A 19,977-nucleotide genomic window follows, 5' to 3' on the forward strand; every position below is an offset into this window, starting at 1 on the left:
ATGACTTCTCTGTAATTTGATGTAAATTCTCCTGCAATCATCCCTTGCAATTTTCAAGTATGTTGTTGTTTTTTAATCAGAATTTTTGACTGAACTATTCAGACCCCCCCACCACCAGCAAGTGTTAATCAGCAGAACCATTTCAGGTGGAGGTTTCTTTGGGAATATCCCAGGAGTACCTAATTCAAAGGTTGTCCCATGTGCTGTCATGCTCCAGGTGCTGGATCTCCTGCCCTTGGTCACCATCACCGAGAACTCGTAGAGGGTGTTTGGCTTCAGCCCCGTCACCAGGTAGCTCAGAGTGGTGGCATTTGCAGTCTGCAAGGGAAAGCAGGGTCAGCCCTTCCCAAAGCACCCCCTCACACAGCCCAGCCCACTGCTCCCAGCATTTCCATAACCACAGTCATTAATTAGGGCTGGTTCTTCTCTGGCGTGCAAATTCATTAATCAAATATCAACGTTTATCCTCCACTAGAAATGCTGCAATCAGCAGGAGCACTTAGCAGCAGTCAATTAGAAAAGAAAGAAGACAATTCAAGGGCCAGGGCCCACTTGTTCTGCAGTGGTTAAAGCCCTGTTTACCTGGGGGTTCGTTTACAGCATTTCATTAACTCTTCTGGCTGGGGAAAACAAAAAGCACAGCAAGGAACAGTCCTGCTTGGAACCTGGAGCTGCCTCCCAGATCCCTGCTGGAATTTCCAGAATAACCTTAAATGTAGTAAACAATCAACTAAAGACACACTAGTGAGAGTTGAAGAGAATGAAGCTTTACTGAAATGTAGCTTCTTTTCAGAAAAAAAAAAAGGTTATTTAGGATCACACAAGGAAGCTACATGTGGGTCAGAGCAGAATTTGTAATTCAGCATTTCTAAAGATCTGGTGTTTGCTATCAATGGCTTCAGCACGAACAGAATGTACTGGAGGCCATGGAAAAGAGGGAAAGCTGTATTTACAGATATGTATATTCCTCACCTTGACCTGCAGTGGTGTAAACACAGAATTAAAGAGTTGTTCCAGGATCTGACAGGGCCATACAACAACTGCAACAGCCACTGCCTCCAGAAACCACTGAGTGCAGCTGATTTATTGCCAAGGTAAAGGCACCTTTCCTGAAGGCTCCAGCAGTGACAAAGAAACCCTGAGATCTCCAGTATCTTCATTTCTTTTTTCTTCCAAGGGATGGAAGTTCAGGAAATGCTGATCCAAGGGATGGCAGGGATTTGTGCCCAGGGCTTTGCTGTCTGTGGCCAGACAACAAAGACTCATAAAATGAATTAAAATTAAACCCTCCATTGGCTTTAAACCGCTCCTTGGTGAGGCTCAGTGCAGTTTGGAGTGGGTGGGAATGTGGCTGAGGGGCTGGGGCACAGCTGGAAGGGGCACAGCTCCCTGGGGAATGCAGACCTCACTGGGAGGGATGGAGTGACAAGTCCAAGGCAGGAATCTTTCCCTCCCATCTGGCATTCCCAGCTGCTTTATCCCAAAAAGCTCTTCCTCTCCAGGATGCTGGAATTCCCAGCAGTATTTAAGTACTCCAATATTTGTATTATTTGATGTGGCAGCTGGGCTCCTTTTACAGGTGAAAGTTCTGGTTTCCATCTCTGGCTTTGAATCCTGGGATCTTTTTGTTTCCCTGTGCATCCCACTGAGGGTAAATGACACTCCAGAGCCCCCCTGGAGTGTCAGACCCCACAATTTAACAGCACTTCATTCTTTTTAAAATTCCAGTCTATCCCACAGTACCAAACCCTGCTCACCTGCTAGAAACAAACTCCATAAATATTACCCTGAACAATTTGTTTCTGTTTTATGCAGTCCTAAAAGATCCAATGTTTAATATTTTCATTGATTCCTGATGGATCCCAGGCAGCTGCAGGACAACCCCACACACCAAGGGGGCTTTGGGAAACTGCTCCATTGGTACAGTTTTATAGTTGTGAATTTTACAGTGCTTCACTGATAAGGTAAAAAATGGAGCTCTATTTCTCTCTTTATAAGGTCATTTAAGCATAAACAGTCTAATTAAGAAATAATACTCAAATTATTTCTACTTTTAACTTAATAACTAACTAATTGTGTCTGGCAATGTTGACTTTTTATCTAATTACACAATACTACTCAAATGCATGAAGAAGGTAAAGAAGGACTAGCTCCTGTTCTAAAACTTTTATCTTGCTTTATATATATTACTATATTCTAAAACTTTAAGGTTTCTGCTATGTGATATTCCACACTTCTATTTATACTGTCCACTGATAACTCTAGTTCTGTTCTTCAATTTTGGAAGTTTTTTTCTATGGCTTCAGGTTAAATGTAGTGTTCAGGGGTCAGTGTCTGGCAGCATGGAAAGTCTAAAATTCTCAGCACCCAGGGTTTTAATAATCACCTTAGTGCAGAGACAGCTCAAAGCACAGGAGCTGCATCTCATCTGTTCCTGGGTTTCCAGGCTCAGACTGGCACAGTCCTGCCCTGAGGACTGAAATCCTTGTTTTCCTCAGTTCCCTGCACAAACAAGGCTCCTCAGGGAGGAAGCAGACAGCTCCTTCCTCAGGAGCTTGGGACAGGGCAGCAACAGAACATCTCAGTGGAGAGTCTCAGCACCCAGTTTAGGGATGAGGGAGAATGAAACCCCGCTGGGCTGAGCAGATGCAGCTCTGGATGCTGCAGAGGGGATACAGGAGTTGTGTCCCCACGAATGGGGACACCAAAGCCTCTGGATGCAGAGGGGCAGGACAAGCACTGCACTCACTGCAGGGAGGCTCTCAGCCTGACTGACCCAGCACTCCCTGCAAGGGCTCTGACCTCCCAAAAAACATCCAACAGGGCAGGAGAGCATTTCCAACAGAAACAAGGAAAGGAAAGCAGGATGTGGGTTCTCCAGACACCATGGGTTACATGTGATTGGAGCAAATACCACAAACTTCTCTCCTTCAGGCAAATCCTTTCTACATTTTTCAGTAATTTTAAATTATATTCCATCATTCCATGTTGGTTTTGGTCACAGTAAAACTTGTTGCCCACTGACCACCAGCACTGGTACAGCAGGAATAGTAAATTTACTGTTTTATTCCATCTTCTATTTTATTTCATTCTTTTAAGCTATTAGCTAATGAAACTGCAGCTTTATTTAAACAACTCCTGAGACATCTTCTGCATGTGACTCAGGAATGTGGCTCAGAAGTAACTTCCCTTTAGAGGAGGAATACACACATATTTACATCTTTTCATTTCAATAAAGAAAAGATCTGGATTACAACAAGCTGGCTCTGCAGGAGCATAAAGGGAGCTCCACTGGCTGGGTATTTTAACAACCAGTTCCTCTGAGTCTCATTACAAATGTGAAATTTGCAGTCAGCAGCTCTGAGCCCTCCAGGTAACTGAAAATTAATAAAAAAATCCAACCAACCACCAAACCAAACCCCAAATCCAGTCTCCAAATCAAAACACAAGAAAATGGAGGAAGGCAAGGATATAATAAAGTTTTTGTTGTGTATTTTGAAGCCAGTTAGCTCCCAAAGGAAAAGTTCACTATTAGCTTTGGAGGAACTGAAAAGGCTCTAAAAGGAAACTCCAAACCATGGGGGTAAATCTGTTCTCCCTGCATGGCTCAGTGAGGGGCCCAGTCACACACCCCTTGCAACTTCAGTGACTCTCCAGAGGGGACCCACACCTCTGCCTCCCAGCGATCAGGGCAGGGGGAAGCTTCAAACTACCACCATGTCCACAGAGCAGAGCTCTGGAAATTCCTGCTCCCTCCCTGGAGCAGCTCTGCCACAACACCCAGAGCTCCAGCTCCTTCCCACAGGAGAGACCAAAAACTGCTCCCACCAGACCCAGAGCAATCCTGGCTCCAAGGCCCCCAAGGCTCATCCCAGCAGCATTCCCAGAGCTGAGTGTTCAGCTGGCAGTAGAGCTGGAGGAATCCTTCCCCTCCAAGGAGCCCAGCAGAGCTCCCAGAGCTGTGCCTTGCCCTGGGAGTGGGGCAGGAGGGACCCTGCTCCTCCAAGGAGCCCAGCAGAGCTGCCAGAGCTGTGCCTTGCCCTGGGAGCGGGGCAGGAGGGACCCTGCTCCTCCAAGGAGCCCAGCAGAGCTGCCAGAGCTGTGCCTTGCCCTGGGAGCGGGGCAGGAGGGACCCTGCTCCTCCAAGGAGCCCAGCAGAGCTCCCAGAGCTGTCCTTGCCCTGCCTGGGCTGGGCAGCTCCCCAGGACTCAGTACCTTGTACTTGGTGTTGGCAGGGATGTTGGTTTTCCAGCGGACGGTGTAGAACCGCGCGTCCGTGATCTTCTGGTTCTTGGGCAGGGAGTTGTCTGCCCAAGTGATCCTGATGGTGTCATGGCTCAGGATGGAAGCCTGAACTCCCACCGGGGGCATCATGGGAGACGGATCTGGCACTGGAGTGTATGGAGCATTAATAACAAACAAATCAACCTCGGAAGTGTCTGGGCAATCCATGGGGGAAAGGCCGTGGTTTATAATTAAAAAGGGAGGAGGTGGCATTTTAATGTCAACCAAAACAAAAAAGGGGATGCAGGGAAGTGCAATGAGATGGAAGGTGAGGAATGGAGAGAAAGAGAGAAAAGCCAGAGTTAATAGGTGACATCAGACTGGGCAATAACATCACTCTTGCATTGTCCTCCCTCCTCCAGACAGTAAGACAACAAATCCCTGCTGGCATAGCTCTAATTAGTGCCCAGGGCACTCAGCCATGGCCTGGGAACCCCAAACACTCAGTCACTGTAACTTCATTTGCATGGAGTGTCCACTGAGTCCTCTCCCAGAAAACAAAGAGGAGGACACAGAGCTGGAGCTCTGGATGGGCAGATGCCACTTCCCAAACATACAAGGACGTCCCAAAAGGCACCTTCAAAGGAAGGTTCCAGTGAGAGAACAACTTGCAGTAATGGTGAAACGGCAATTCCAGCATCCTCTGGAGAATCTCCAACCATTCCAGCTCACCAGGACTAACCCCAGGTGTTGCACCTCCACCAAATTCCTGGGTGGTGTCAGCAGGCTGGGAGCCATGCCATGGCAACAGCTCACCTGCACACTTCTCTACTTAAACACTTTATGGATTACAAGGCCAAAATAAAAACTGCCCAGATTTTGTTTAGTGTGAGTGACAACAGAGGGACACAAAGCAAACACAGGCATCATGTTCAAAAATCTCAGTGAAAGACCACAAACCCCAGCTCAGGGCCTTTAGAGCTGCACCCACGTGGGCTGTGCTCAGTAAGGGGAACATCTGGAGTAAGAACATCCATTAGTAGTTGTCAGGTGAGTTTGGAATTTACAAACGAGCCCAATTTAGGTGGTTTATCAGAACGTGCAAGGCCAAGCAGTGACAGGGACAGCGAGCAGGGGATGGACTGACAGGCAGGCCCTGCCATCAGCCCCAGCCCATCCCAGCTGCAGGGCAGCACTCACCGGAGTGGGGCCGGGTCACAGCGCTCTCGTACAGGGGGATCCCTTCCCCCACGTTGTTGAAGGCTTTCAGGGTTATCACATAGTGGGAGCTGGGATCTGAAGGGGAAAAGAAATCAGCACAACCAATGAATCCTGGATTCTGCTTCTCCACACCTTCTCTGTTCCATATTTTATAATTTTGAGCTGGAATATGTGGTTTGAACTGAGGAAGTCTCCACTCAGATCTTTTGTTCATGGCCACAGAATCCCACACTGGTTTGGGCTGAAAGGGACCTTAAAGCCCATCTCATTCCACCCTCTGCCTGGGCAGGGACAGCACAGCTCAAGTCTGTAGTTACAGTAAATCTACCTTAAAGCACAGCCAAATCAGGAGTGAGAAAAACAATTTAGAAGAACAAAACCAAAATGACTCAAACCCCTGATTTCACAGAATTCCCAATATTGCTGTTTCTCTCACTCTGACTGTTTTACCTCCCACAGAGAGCTCTGTGGAGGGGTGAATCTTTATTTTCCTTTGAAAGGAGCCACCAGTGAACGCTGGTGACATTTCAGTCCCTTTTTCTCCCTCAGCTCCGCACGGAGCACAGCGAACTCGGGCTGCTGCTCACGTGGAAGCTGTTTCAGGAGTGCAGAGGGAGGCTGAGCTGGGGCACAGATCCCACTCCCTGCACTCACCCAGGTTCTCAATGGTGTAGTATCTCTGCTTGTAGTCCACCTTGATGGTCTGGGCGTGGGGGCTGCCGATGCCGTAGCCGATGGCGTAGCCCCTCACCACCACGTCCTGGTTCTCGGGCGGGGTCCAGCTCACCACGATGCTGGTGACCAGCGGCCGCACGTGCAGGGAGCTGGGCACCTCGGGCACACGGCTCTCTGCAGGGACAGGGAGGCAGGGCAAGGCTTCTCTCAAAGAAAGGCACTGACATGGACACCAGGAGGCAGGAAGGGCAAACAAAGCACTTCTGTGTGTTGGAACGAGCACAATGAAACTTTGGGGTGCAGCAGAGAGCAAAGAGCTCCAAGAGCAGAATGTTAACGTTACATTCCAATAGATTCACCCTTTAAAAGGCAGCACAGTTGTGCTGAAGCTTAGGGGGTTGGGATGGTTTGTGTATCAGATCCATGTTGCCCAAGTCATCACCCAGTTTTATCCCATCCTTCTCCTCCAAAAATTCATCTACTTGCAGTTCCATCATATTCCTTACTTGTGGGTATTACAGTAATTACACAGAAAAGAATTTTTCATCACTTTTCTGGTGATGAAAGAAAAGTTCCTGAGCTGGTTGTAGCATTAAATAGGATATTCCACATCTGTAAGAGCTGCACTGCAAAGAGTTCTCCTCACTTGTCCTACAGTTGTCCCTGCCTAGATCCCTGGATTCCCATAATTCATACAACATAAGCAGGAACTACACAGAAATGTTCAAACCCTTCCCCCAAAAGCAAAACAAGTCTCACCCCATCCCACAGGGACACGGAATGTGGATCCCTAGCTCCAGAACACTTCCACAACGTGCCACTGTAAGCCCCTAATATTTCTCCTAAGAGACTTTTCCCCACTGTTGAGTGGAACCTAAAGGCAATCTCCCTCCTATCCCTGGAGTGTCCCTAACTTTGGGTTCACTTCTCAGAAATGAAATCCATCCTTTTGTTGGGTGCTGCGGATTAGGGATAATTCCCTGCACCAGCAAATGGAGTTCCCCACTCCAAATGGAATCAAGGACTTGTGCTTCCTGCAGGGATTTCTTTTTTAATGAAACACGCTGCACTTCTCTACAAATATTTAATAAAGCACCACAACAGGATTAGCTGGATCACAGCACAGGCCTGGCCCCCAGCCCGGCGACCTCTGGGGCTGCTGCTGACACAGCCCAGCAGCTCCAGTTCCCAACTTTTCAACACAGCAAAGCTCCAAGGGCAGCACCAGAGGTGACATTTCCACTGCACTGGGGACAAACTCTCTACAACTGTTCAACACCTCCTGCTCTGCACTCAGGAGGAACCTGCTCTGACTCCAGAGTGGAATTGTAACACTCCTGCTCCCCTTTACATCCATGGGACTCTGCTGGGAATTCCTTTATATTTAAACTCAAAAAGCAGTTGTGGAATAAACAGAAATGATGCCTCATGTGTCTGTTGAACCTAAGAAATGCAAGATAAGCCGTAAATGTATTTGCATGGTATTAAAATTATTCACATGAGCTTCCTAAAGAAAGAAATCCAAGAAATGCAGTGTGCACACACAGATCTCACAGGTGTATGCAGAGTTATATGAATATCGTGTTATGTTGTCTTAAATGTCAATTTTTATTACTTTATTCAATGGAAAGAATGTGAAAAAAGTCAGATTTCCAGCAACATTCAGAGTGCAAAAATTTAAATGACAAAGCCAACAGAGAAGGAAAAGGTTATTTTTCTTCTTCCTCCTTCTTCCCTGTTTAAATTTAAGTTTAATCCTGGTGCTGTCCTCTGGCAAAGTGTTGTTAACTCCAGTCCAGAGACACTTCCACTGCCCTGTGAGTGCAGTGCTCATTTACAGAGCTCTGCCCCACTTTGGGGAGCTGGCAGCTCCAAGGGCGTGTCACATCCACCAAGGTCCAACAGACACACGGATCAAGGAATTCCCAGTCCCCACATCCCTGAACTGCTCTGTTCACACTGGAGAATGAGCAGGAGGACCAGGATTAAGCTGAGCATCAGCTTTGCACAGACAGAGATGGGAGAAGGGCTTTCCAGCCTTCCTTAGCTGAAGGATCCTCCAGCAGCAGGGAGCAAATCTTGACTCATTTCCATTATTGCACCTCCCAGCTGCCAGGATGGCTGACACAGCACAAAAATCCATGGGCTTGGTGGAGCAGACCCTCTGTTGAGGAGAACCCTTTACAGCACATTCAAAGAGCTTTGAAAAATCCCATTTAATGCTCCAACAGGCTCAGGAACCTTTCTGCCATCATCAGAGTTTTCAATGTAATTATTCTAATACCCACAATTCCAATATAATTTATATTTAATACCTACGACAGAATTTCTGATGGGAGATGTGGTGCAGAAAATACAGAAAATATAATTCATCTCCCTTTTCTTCTGTGCAAAATAAGTTACTGTGGGTCAAAGAAAGCACAGCACCAACATGGGGGTAAGACTGCAAAGGGCTGTGGCTGAGAATGTTTTCAATGATTTCTTTCTATGGTTTTGTTTGAGGGTTTTAGGATGAGGGAAGAGATGAGAATCTTGATTATATGTTTCAGAGGGTTGATTTATTATATTATGATATTATATTAAAATGTCATACTAAAGCTATACTAAAAAGAATAGAGAGAAAAGGATCTATCAGAAAGTTGGAAAGGAACAGAAAGGCATGATAGCAAAAGCTCATCACGCTCAGAGTCTGACACAGCTGGATTTTTGATTGGTTATTAAGTAGAAACAACTTACATGGACCAATCAGATGCACCTGGTGGTAAACAATGTCTAGACCACATTCCACAGCCATCAGATAGTTATGGTTTACATTTATTTTCTGAGGCTTCTCAGCTAGAATAGGAGAAAATTCCTAGCAAAGGATTTTCATAAAAATATCATAGTAACATCTTCCCTACTGTGACATCTCATTGTCACTATAAATGAATATTCCTTAGCAGAAAGCACTTGGTGCCAACATAAAGCACTAGGAAGTGTAGAAGCAGTTCCACTTCAAGCCACCTTATTGACTTGGCAAGAATTTTCTGTTAAAACAGAAGCTGATGTCAATTCTAAATAAACCCCACTGTACACCTAGAACAGCAGTGAAAGCACAGAGGTTTGCTGCTCAAAGAGGCAGCCAGTGGCAGTGAAATGAAGTGAATGTGTTCCCCACTCGGCTGCCCCAGCCCAGGCTCTCACCGTCCAGGTCGCTCTCGAAGGTCTCTGCTGACACCCAGTCCGTGGCGGGGCCGGTGCCGTTGACGGTCATGGCGGCCACGCGGAAGCTGTACTCGGTGCCTCGCTCCAGCCCTGGGGACAGCAATCCCCACTGAGCCATCAGGACAGCAACTCCACAGAGCCATCAGGACAGGGGACAATCCCCACTGAGCCATCAGGACACAGGACAATCCCCACAGAGCCATCAGGACAGCAATCCCCACAGAGCCATCAGGACACAGGACAATCCCCACAGAGCCATCAGGACAGCAATCCCCACTGAGCCATCAGGACAGCAATCCCCACAGAGCCATCAGGACAGCAATCCCCACAGAGCCATCAGGACAGCAATCCCCACAGAGCCATCAGGACAGGGGACAATCCCCACAGAGCCATCAGGACAGCAATCCCCACAGAGCCATCAGGACAGCAATCCCCACAGAGCCATCAGGACAGGGGACAATCCCCACAGAGCCATCAGGACAGCAACTCCCACAGAACCATCAGGCCAGCAATCCCCACAGAGCCATCAGGACAAGGGCCATTCCCACAGAGCCATCAGAATAGGGGGAAATTCCCACAGAGCCATCAGGAGAGGGGACAATTCCCACAGCTCCATCAGCCCAGCAATTGCTACATCCCACTGAGCCATCAGGATAGGGGGAAATTCCCACAGCTCCATCAGCCCAGCAATTGCCACAGCTCCACCACCTTAGCAATTCCTACAGCTCCCAATTAAATCCCAGGAACCAAGGATAACCCAGCCTTCCACTCCCACTGTCCCCACAGCATCAGCTGGAAGGGACTGCGAGGGCCTGTTGGCAGCCAGGCTTTAACTTAGGGCTGTTAATTAGTTTAATTAATTAGTTTTAAGAACAGGAACGCTGCCACCATCACCAAACCTGGGGGTGGCACAGAGGCAGCAGGTGAGCAAACTCACACACCTGTTTAATGCATGTAAGAGTCTGTACTAAAAAATCAGAGCACTCAAGATTTGATGTACTGAACCTCTCCAGCAGGTTTTGTTGCTGGCAGAAATATAGTGGAATTACAGGAATATCTCAATTCTGTGAGAAAACTGAGACTTGTTAAGTCACAGCTGGAGTTTCTGAGAAAAAAATCAGAATATCTTGTTAGAAACTCTTCCAGAATCTCCCAGTTTCTTCTCTTTTGACCAAGTATTCATTTACAGAGATTTTAAAGAGGAACACAGTGTAGCGTTGCTGCTGTTCTCATGCACTGCTTGTTCTGCTGAACACAACTGTAGCTCTGCTGGCAACAAGTGACTGACAATAAGTGATGGACTAGACTGAGTTTTTAAGTGTACAAAAGGATGAAAGGCATTCCCTCTAGAATATTCCATGGATGCCTGAGGTCAGCCATTCCCAGGGCTCAGAGCTGGGCACAGGAGCCTGTGCCAACCCCGCCCAGTCCCTGCTCCTCTGCCCTCCTTTTCCACACCTTCATCTCTGGTGTTTGGGCACACAGTGAGCCCAGTCCTTCTCCACATTTTGTAAGGAACCATCCAGTCCACTTAGCAAATCCAAGGCCCAATGAGGGCTAGGAATCAGATCACCAGGCCCCAGGCTCCACCTTCAGCCCATAGGACCACAGAGCTCCTTTGGGAGCTGCTTCTGTTTGTCTTCCAAGGCAAGAGCCCCATGGAATCCTGTCCCTGAGCCCCCAAACACAGCCAGGCACCCAGGCAGGCCAGCTGCTGCTCACCTTCGATGAGCTGGGAGAGCTGGGTGCCCCCCACGCTCTCGGTGACGTCGCTCTTGCGTGACACTTTCCGGTAGCGGATTTTGTAGCCCGTGATTTGCCCGCTCTGGGTCCCGGCAGGAGGGGGCTGCCACTGCAGCAGGATGCTCTGGGAAAGGCAGCACAGGAAGGTATTGGGAAAAGTCTTTAGGAAAGCTTTAAAAAATAAACTCCACATGCAATTACAAAGGCACAATGGCCAAATATTTCATTTTGTCAAGGGCTCAAGGCACTCCAGAAGTGTGACTGTGTGTGCCCACACTGCAAACAGCAGTGAGCAGGGATTCCAGCTCTGATCCTTCCAGCCTCATTAAATCCCTCCCATCATTAGCACTGCCACTGCATCCCACCATGGCCAACCCACAGCTGGACTGCAGTTTCTCCAAGCCCCACATTCAGATATTCTCCATAAAGATATTCAGAAATATATTCTCCATTCAGATATTCTCTATAAAGAGCTCAAAAGCTGCATGGGAGGAAAAAAGACCCAAAGCAGCTCTAAAATATGGCCAATCTAAGACCCCCCAGCCTTTTATTTACCCATTGCCAGCAGGAAATGCTCCAAGCTTACCTTGGAATTCCGGACCTCCAGCGTTAGATTCTGTGGTGGAGCACTGGGGACTGGAAACATCAAAGGAATTACAACCCCAAAACTTCCAAATATTGCATTTCCACACCCAACTACTCTCTGCTCTCATTTGCTATGGAAGTACAAACCATTCTGGTTTAAGCAGCAGATGAAGGAACTACCAATCCTCCCACAGGTACTTTCTGACACAGTGAATGGAATACAGGATGGTTCTGTATTTTCATCCTGAAGAAAAAAACTCTTTATTCAGGTCTTTATTTGCACACCTATCTAAATAAAATATGGTTTATATTTAAAAGCACTTTTCAAACTCTCAAAGAAATTATCCTATCCAGCTCTTTCCCAAGGCAAATCTTTACTGAACACACTGCTTGATTAGGGGAGCCCATATTTAAATTTCTGGCCTAGATTTTGTTATCCTGATTTTCTGTAACAGGAAACTTCTGAGTCCCCAGGGCCCTGTGACAGTGAGGAGGTGAAGAGCATCTCAGACACTGGGGCTGCCTTTGAACTCCCACTCTTTGCTTGTTCTTTACTCACTCCCCATGGCAGTGAAATCCAGGCAAAAAGGGAGTGCAAGAAAAACCCTGGGAGCAGGGAATTCCTTGTGGCTCCACAGCAAACATTGGCCCCCTCAGCTGGCAGATCTGAGGCTTCCCTGGCAGGAAGGGGAGGCTCCAGGGAAGCACAAGGATGAGCAAGGAGCACAGGGATAAAGAGGGATGAGGACTGCTCCAGCCTGCAGAATTCATCTTCCAAATAACTCAGCCCAGCCACAGTAACATGCCAGGGAACCCCCCTGGGCATGAAGTGCAAGAACAGTTTGTAAAGGATGGGTGAAACCTCCCTCACCACCACCCCACGGCAGAAATGGAGAGGAGCAGGATTTGCCTGCCCTTGCCAGCCCAGCTGAGCCTGAAATCAGCACACCTGAGGATGGAGAGCTGGGGCCTGAGGAGCAGCACAGTGGAGAGGAGAGGATACAAAGCCAAGCTTTCCTTGCTCCTCCAGTGCCACCCCTGCCATGGGCAGGGACACCTTCTGCTACCCCAGGGTGCTCCAAGCCCCATCCAGCCTGGCCTGGGGCACTGCCAGGGATCCAGGGGCAGCCACAGCTGCTCTGGAAAGGCATCTCCTGGAGGGGGACAGCACATGGAGACAGCCTGGCAGGAGCACCAGGACATGCTGATGGCTGAGACTGTGAGGGAAGGGCCTCCATGAGGCTGTGAGGCTCAGAGTCCACTCCCAGCTGTAATCCCTGATCAGGAATTCCAGGAGAGGAGAAGCAATCCTCAGGAGCAGCACATAAACCTGGGTTCAAATGGTAATACCTGCAGAGTTATCCCTGCAACAAGGCTCTGTAGCAGATTAGGAGCAAAAACCTACATAAAAATGCAGATGCTTTGTTAAATCAGCGCTAAAGGAAGCTTAGGGAGAAATCCCTGCAGGGGACATGGAGACTGCTCCTGGACACAACAGGAAAACATGGGAGGAAAATATGCATCATTTTGGAAAGATCTGAGAGCTTTCCAGGGTTATGAGACTGTAAGAAGCAAGATGACATCCTTCAGAGAGCTTTGGAAAGTAAGACCTATAGGTTAAGTGTGAAAACTGAAGCTGGAGAAGAAAGAACTCCAAGAAAACTTTTAAATGACGTTGTAACTAATAATAAATTCTTCTTCAAACAACCAAGGAGCTGGCAGCCCTTTAGGGAAACCAGTGAGCAAATGGTCAGGTAGGGCAGAAAAAGACAAAGGTAAGGCCACCCCAGCCTCTCTTTGCATTGGTAGTGAGGGGAAGAGAAAGGAGAGGTTTCCTTGACACCCTCCAAAGGATTCCCATGGTCTCTCCCACTGCAGTGCCAGTGGAAGGGATTATGGAAGAGTCAGACACAGGGAACAGCAGGCTCTTGCCAGGGCCATGTGTTATCCATCCAGGAATCCTCAAGGAACTGGGGAACGAAACAGCTGCAAGACTTCTGTAACCTCTCTCAGTTTATCTTGGTACCAGAGGTGGCAAAGTGGTGCCAGCACTAAAATGGGACCACTCAAACTGCACCTGCTGGTTCAGAAACTTCCACCAAATCAACCAAAGGAACACTAAAGCATGAAACTGAGAAAGCAGGAGCAGAATAGGGATTTCTCTGTCTTTCAAGAGAAATCCCTTCACTTTTAAGCAATGAGGGGATGAGAGGGAAGTGCTCATGGAAAGAAAGGCCAGAGCAAGAAGAAGGGGGGAGATGAGCTGGACAGATCCCAGGGTGGGATCCTGTGGTGAAGGACTGCACAAAGACCTCAGGCTGATTCCTCTTGGTGCTCAGAAGAGCCCAAAAAACTCCTCAAATGCAAGTAATTCCCCACTCACACCTTGGGTACCATTGTTGTCCCCTGTGAGTTTTTAAAACAGGAGAAAAGGAACCTGGAGAAAAGTTCAGAAAAGAGCACTAAAGGTTGAATCAGCTTCCACAGGACAAATGGGCAACCACTCCTGTGTCTCTGGAATCTGGCAAATGCATGAACCAGGGAAACCATGGCAAAGGCCCACAGAATGAGGAGTGGGACATAAGAATAATCAGTGGACACTGAGTATTGCCTCCTTCAGGAGCACAGCCCCAGGCAACAAGTGACCCCAACACAGAGCAGGGGCACAACAGACAGAAAGGGAGGATTTTTCAGAGGAAATTTATCTGTGGAACCTTTTCCCACTTGATGTTGTGGATAAAAGCTGATGTAGGTTCAAGAAGATGCTGACAGGGTCCCATGGAAGAGGAACTGAATTAGCAAATACACAAAAACAACTGCCAAGTCAGGAAGTGCCCCAGAAACAAACCTGGACCCAGAGAGAGTTTGGACAATATTCCTCTCTGCTGCTGGTCACAGGATTCCAGGCTCTGCTCCCTTTCCCTCTGAGTGCTCTTCTGTATAAACTTCTCTCTAACAAATACAAGTTATCACTACCTCTGATCACTCTGCAGTTGCTCATGTATCTCTGTTTGCTCACATCACCTCTTTATCTGCCTTATACCGACCTCACATCTTGCTCTCACCACTCTGTGCAATGCATTTAACAATACCTGTGCTGCAGTGCAAACACAGGAACACAATTAAAATAGAAGCACTCCAAAACCAAGAGTCTCTCCATATGTGAGTGAACCTAGAAAATAATTTGGAGTTGGTGCCTTCAGTGTATTTTTTTTTCTGTCCATGCTCAATGTAGGCTCAATAACCCATGATATAAAAGGCTGATGCTGGAATGAAGGACACCATTGTTCTGGAATCACAATCCCAGACACTTCTGCAGGTGTAGCAATTTTCCTTCACCCAGTTCTGGAAAGCCTCCGGGGGGATTTTGACCATGAATACCCACATGCAACAATGAACAAACCCCATAAAAGCCTGGTTAAAGATTCACTTGTCAGAAATTACCAGATAATGTAGCCACATTTCTCTTCACAGAGAAAAACAAGGCACAACTTCCCAAGAATATTTTTGGGATTCACATTCTCTGATCCTCAGAGAAAGAAAAAACAATTCTTATCTCATTTACTGCTCCTGTGTGGTTCACAAGTGGAATATATTGTGGAAGATTGTTTACCTGAAGGGAACTGATAATTGGATTCATGTGTGTGTGTTTTGATTCATTGGCAATTGAATCCAGGTGTGTGTCAGGACTGTCAGCTGACAGTCACGAGATGCTGGGCAGTTGAGTTGAGTGCTCGGCAGATTCAGTTTAGATATAATGTAATATCATGTAATACAGTACAGAATAATATAGTCTAATAAAGTAATTAATTAGCCTTCTGATAAGATGGAGTCCTCCTCATCATTTCTCCCGGATGTCAGGCAAAAATATCACTGCTAACTGCTGGAAAAAGCCCAAAATGCAAAGAAGTGGAGCAGCTTTACCGTCGGACAGGGTGCGCACCACGACGTCGTGGGTGGAGACGCCGGGGCCGTGCTTGTTGTAGGCGACCACGCGGAAGCTGTACTCGGTGAACTTCTTCAGCCCCGCCACCGTGTGCGACAGCCCCGCCACGTCCACGTCCTGCCCCAACAACACCCCCAGGCAAGCTCAGGTCAGCTCTGCTCATGCCTCAGCTTTAGCTTTTCTGTTTTTCAGATTCTGTGCTGCTTTAGTGTGTGGGTCTGGGATTCACATTAGGGGATGGTGAGCTCTCTGCACAGAGCAGGGAGACAAAACAATTCCTGCTCTAGCTGGGCACCAAGGACAAATGATCCAGATCTCAGCCCCATAGAGCACAAACAATGTGGACCAACAAACACCCAAGAGAGAAAACAAGGGTGGGAGTTCATGGACTAAAGCTGTAATTGGGCAATTAGCTCCAATATGCAAATGGACCAAAACCTATAAAAGTGTGAGTCCCTGTGACTGGTTGTCCATTTTTTTGTGGCCATTTTGGGTTGTGCTACCCAAGGTGGATCTATTGAGGATATCCTTTTAATAAATCCCTACTTTATTCTTTAGCTCCCTCTAGTCCCTGTTCCAGGTCAGCTTTCACAAGGCATCACTGCAGTGCCATCAGCCACAGAGTTCCTGCACAACCCACAGCAGGAGCGAATCCTGTGTGTCACCTTCAGGCACAGCCAGGACCTGGGAGGATGCCAGCTCTGAGTTTCCAGAGAAAATTCTCCATGTCCTATTTAAATCCTAACATGGACACTGGTCCTGGACACGAAAAGGGACCTGGAAATGCTCAAAACTATCACAATATATATCACTATAATAGTGATTATATATGTATGAATAGTGGGATGCAGAAGCACAAAAGGCAACAGCCCTATTTAAAAACTGATGTAAAAATATTTCAAAGCTAAGAAAAATATTCTTCCCTTTGCTTTTTAAAGCTGGAATGATACTGATATACAATCAGATGGGAATGTGGCTGGGAGGACTGGGATTAATCCTTTTTATTCTCAGGTGGCAGCCCATACTCCTACAGAACACACCGAATGCTTCAGTGGAATACTAAGAAAATTAAATTAATTGGATGCTCTGCAATACCAAAATATCAATCACTGGGTCCAAGAATTCAAGAAAGTTTGGATTAGGGATCATGTCAAAAATCAGTATTTAGCCTGAACTGCTAACACCCAGCCCATAACTGTGCAAACATCTTTAACATCATCTGCACCAGAACAGCTCAATAATGGCACGGCTGCTCTCTGCCCTCTCCTCTCGTGGTATGATGGAATTCCCCAAAAGCTACTTGATCTTAACAAATACCAAATCAGGGCATCACCGATAAAATGGGTTTCATTCCCAGCCCAGACACAAACATTTCATGTTGGAAATCTGATTTTAAGTAACCCCACATCTGAGGCTAAAGCATTCAGTCTGTCAGAAAAGCAGACCCTCCCCAGGGTGTGTGCAGCCCTTCAGGGCAGTTTGAGGGGGTGCAGCAGGCTCTGTACCTGCTCTGTGTGCTGTCCTTTCTCCATGTAGTAGAGTTTGTAGTTCTGGATGTCCCCGTTGCCCGAGAGCGGTGTCTCCCAGGTGACAGTGACGCTGGTGGGGGAGCTGGAGAAGGCGCGGATGTTGGGAGCGGGGCCGGGCAGCTGGACTGCAACACAAGGGGGAACTCTGTTAGTCCTGAGCCCGGGGTGCCCACCCTGGCCAGCACCCCAGGAAAAGGGGGGGGAGGGTTTCCCATTGTGACATTCCACATGGATTCACTGCAGGGTGGAAGGTGGGGCCAAATTTCCAAAGGAGATCCTGCTTCCTTTCGTCTAGAATGACCCTACCAAGTGACTTGGCATTTGCCTGAAAAGTTAATGGTCATTAACTGAAAAAGAGAAAACTTCAGGCAAATGCCAAGTAATAGCAAAATGCATTCCTGTTAGAACAGTTTAGAGAATTTAGCAAGGAAGGGCCCATCAGTTCTTAATGGTGACACTAAATCCCACAATCCCACCGACACGGAAACTCTTTGGAAACTGCGGTCCACAAGCACAACTTTTAAAAAGCATCAGATTCTGGGAAAGGTTGTGAATGGGGAGAATAAAAAAATAAAATCAGTATCAATGCCAAAGTGAGGCAAATTCCAGGAACATCCTGCTCACCCTCGGGCTGCGTTGCCACCTTGAGCGGTGCCGAGCTCTCGCCGGGGCCGTGCCTGTTCTGGGCCACAACCCGGAACACGTAAACTGTCTCTGGCATCAGGTTCTGGATCATCACCTGCGTCTCTCCAGGACGACTCGTGTTTTCCACACGTTCCCTTTGGGAAACAAAAGGGTTGGGCACAGACAGCACCAGTGATTAGCAAATGAGGAGTAGCTGCTCCTGTGGCATGTCCCATCTGAACATACCCAGCGTGTAAATGACGTGGGGTTTGCACTGTGCTCCCTGCACAACACCACAAGCGTGTGCCAGAAGTGCTGCTGACAAACTGCTCCCAATTGTGCTACTTCCCTTTGCACAAAACCGAATGCACTGAAGGAACAGAATAAATTACACTTGACACCCACAAACTCGAAGTGGTTTCTTTGTTATTCCCGTGACAGCAAGTGATAATTCCCAGTGACAGTTTATCCTACAGCTCAGGAGCCAGCACAGAAACTATTTTAGCAGTCTGGCGAGATTTAGGGCATTCCTGTTAATATTGTGGGGCTGCTTTTTGGGGATTTTTCAAAGGAGCTGTTTTAACATGCTCTTCTACCTCCAGCCTTGCCTCGGCTCCTTGCTGATGTCTGGATTTGTTTGGAACACCAAGGGCAATGCCATGGCTCTGACACTGCTTCCACAGAGTGGAGGTGAAGTGAAAATTCCGACCTCCAGCAACTCCTGGAGGCAGATGCAGGGTACCAGAGCCCACAGAAGGAACACTCTTGGCATGGGAGGGGGCATGTCAGTTTGGCATGCTGCAAGCTGGAAGCCCTAACCCAGCTGGCAGCACACAGGTCATGTGGGGGGCACCTGGAGGGGGCATTGCTGCTGCTCAGTGACCTCCAGCCAACCCTGGCACCGGAACACGACGTTTCCCCTGCACAACGAGGCCTCTGCCAAACGCCATCCAGGAAACTCCAGCTGTTCTTATCAGGGATTGAGGGGAAGATTAGGAGATCAATCATTAAACCAAGGGCAGCCTTTATTTCAAGGCACTGCCCCGCACCTGAGCTGCTCGGGGCTGTGTCTGGGAAATGCCATCCATCCTCCCCTGGGAAGGAGCTCCCTGGGAATGCCAAGAACTCCAAAAGCAGCAATCAAGAACTTCCCAGTGAGCAAATGCGGGGGACTGTGCCTGCTCTGAGCACCATGCAGCCCCTCTGGGCTGCCAGGCTCCCCCTGGGACAGGGATGGGCAGGGACAGGCCAGCCTCAGCCCCACTGACACTTGTTAAAGCATTTCTGACAAGGGAACTCCAGCAGAACCGCCCCAGGCTCCCCTTCCCCTTCCAGCCACTCTGCTTCAGTTTCTATCAGGGAAAGAGGATTCCAAAACTCCCATTTTTAATTTTTTTTTTTTTTACATCCACTGGTGTGGTTGATTTAGCAGAACCTGGCTGAAAACATTCTGAAATCCCTGTTGGTTTCTGCCCTATTAAACTGTATCTATAGAGGGGAACAATGCACTCTCTGTAACTAAATATCTATTTACATCCATTTTCTAGAATGTTCCCCTTCATGAGCTCAGCTAAAATGGCAGTGCATAAACAGCTTTATTTACTTCAGCTTTTTATTAATTTTCATTGCTAATTTTTCCACTTTGAGCACAAAATTTTCTTGAAAACACGTTTCCAAGTGGAGCTTCCTTAAGACGTGCTGTAACTACAAGGATGGGATCTGAGAGCCCAGCCTAGGTGCCAATGGATTCACAGCTGTGAGGTGACATCCAGCTCCCATTAACATGCAAAATATAGCATTTTCTGTCTCAAGTGCAAGTGCACTCCCTGATTTGATCTAAGAAAAAATGGTAATCAGCAAACGAAGGTTATTATTTAAAATTAGAAAAAAAAAATTACTGGAAAGACATCTACCAAAAATAAATAGACAAGTCACAGTATTGCAAATTTTCAGTAATAACCAGGGATGTGGCTTCACAACAGCTTGGTAAAAATAGGGTGAGATTAATCTAATTAAGTGCTGAGTGAATCCTTCCTTTATGGCTGTTCCTGGGGAGCCTGGAGCACCTTTTCCAACGTGCTCAGGTTGGGATAACAGGCACCAAGCAGATGGGCCCAGGAATGACTGCAGTACCCCGCAGATCCTTACAACTGTTCCATGACTCCACTCTAATCCCCAGTTCAGGAGCTTTGGGAACTCCAGTCCAGGCTCACAGGAACTCTCAAG

The 19,977-nt window shown here is 47.6% G+C and overlaps 1 protein-coding gene across 5 annotated transcripts in view; it reads right to left on the reverse strand.

Annotated features, from left to right (window-relative positions):
* The window catches only part of NEO1 (neogenin 1), a 171,594-nt gene that overhangs the window by 19,823 nt on the left and 131,794 nt on the right, over nucleotides 1-19,977 (reverse strand). For 4 of the 5 annotated variants that reach the window (XM_041418780.1, XM_041418779.1, XM_041418777.1 and 1 more), the window contains exons 9-18: nucleotides 17,752-17,906; nucleotides 17,104-17,252; nucleotides 15,577-15,715; nucleotides 11,654-11,703; nucleotides 11,047-11,191; nucleotides 9,304-9,414; nucleotides 6,100-6,294; nucleotides 5,425-5,520; nucleotides 4,216-4,439; nucleotides 180-318 (exon numbers count right to left, since the gene is read on the reverse strand). In XM_041418780.1, coding sequence (XP_041274714.1) covers nucleotides 180-318; nucleotides 4,216-4,439; nucleotides 5,425-5,520; nucleotides 6,100-6,294; nucleotides 9,304-9,414; nucleotides 11,047-11,191; nucleotides 11,654-11,703; nucleotides 15,577-15,715; nucleotides 17,104-17,252; nucleotides 17,752-17,906 — 1,403 coding nt within the window. The remainder of the gene's footprint in view (nucleotides 1-179; nucleotides 319-4,215; nucleotides 4,440-5,424; nucleotides 5,521-6,099; nucleotides 6,295-9,303; nucleotides 9,415-11,046; nucleotides 11,192-11,653; nucleotides 11,704-15,576; nucleotides 15,716-17,103; nucleotides 17,253-17,751; nucleotides 17,907-19,977) is intronic. The other variant, XM_041418778.1, reaches the window with a different exon arrangement.

Source organism: Onychostruthus taczanowskii, unplaced genomic scaffold (genome assembly GCF_017590055.1).
Source record: "Onychostruthus taczanowskii isolate IOZ18803 unplaced genomic scaffold, ASM1759005v1 scaffold6, whole genome shotgun sequence".
NCBI classification, from domain to species: Eukaryota; Metazoa; Chordata; class Aves; order Passeriformes; family Passeridae; genus Onychostruthus; species Onychostruthus taczanowskii.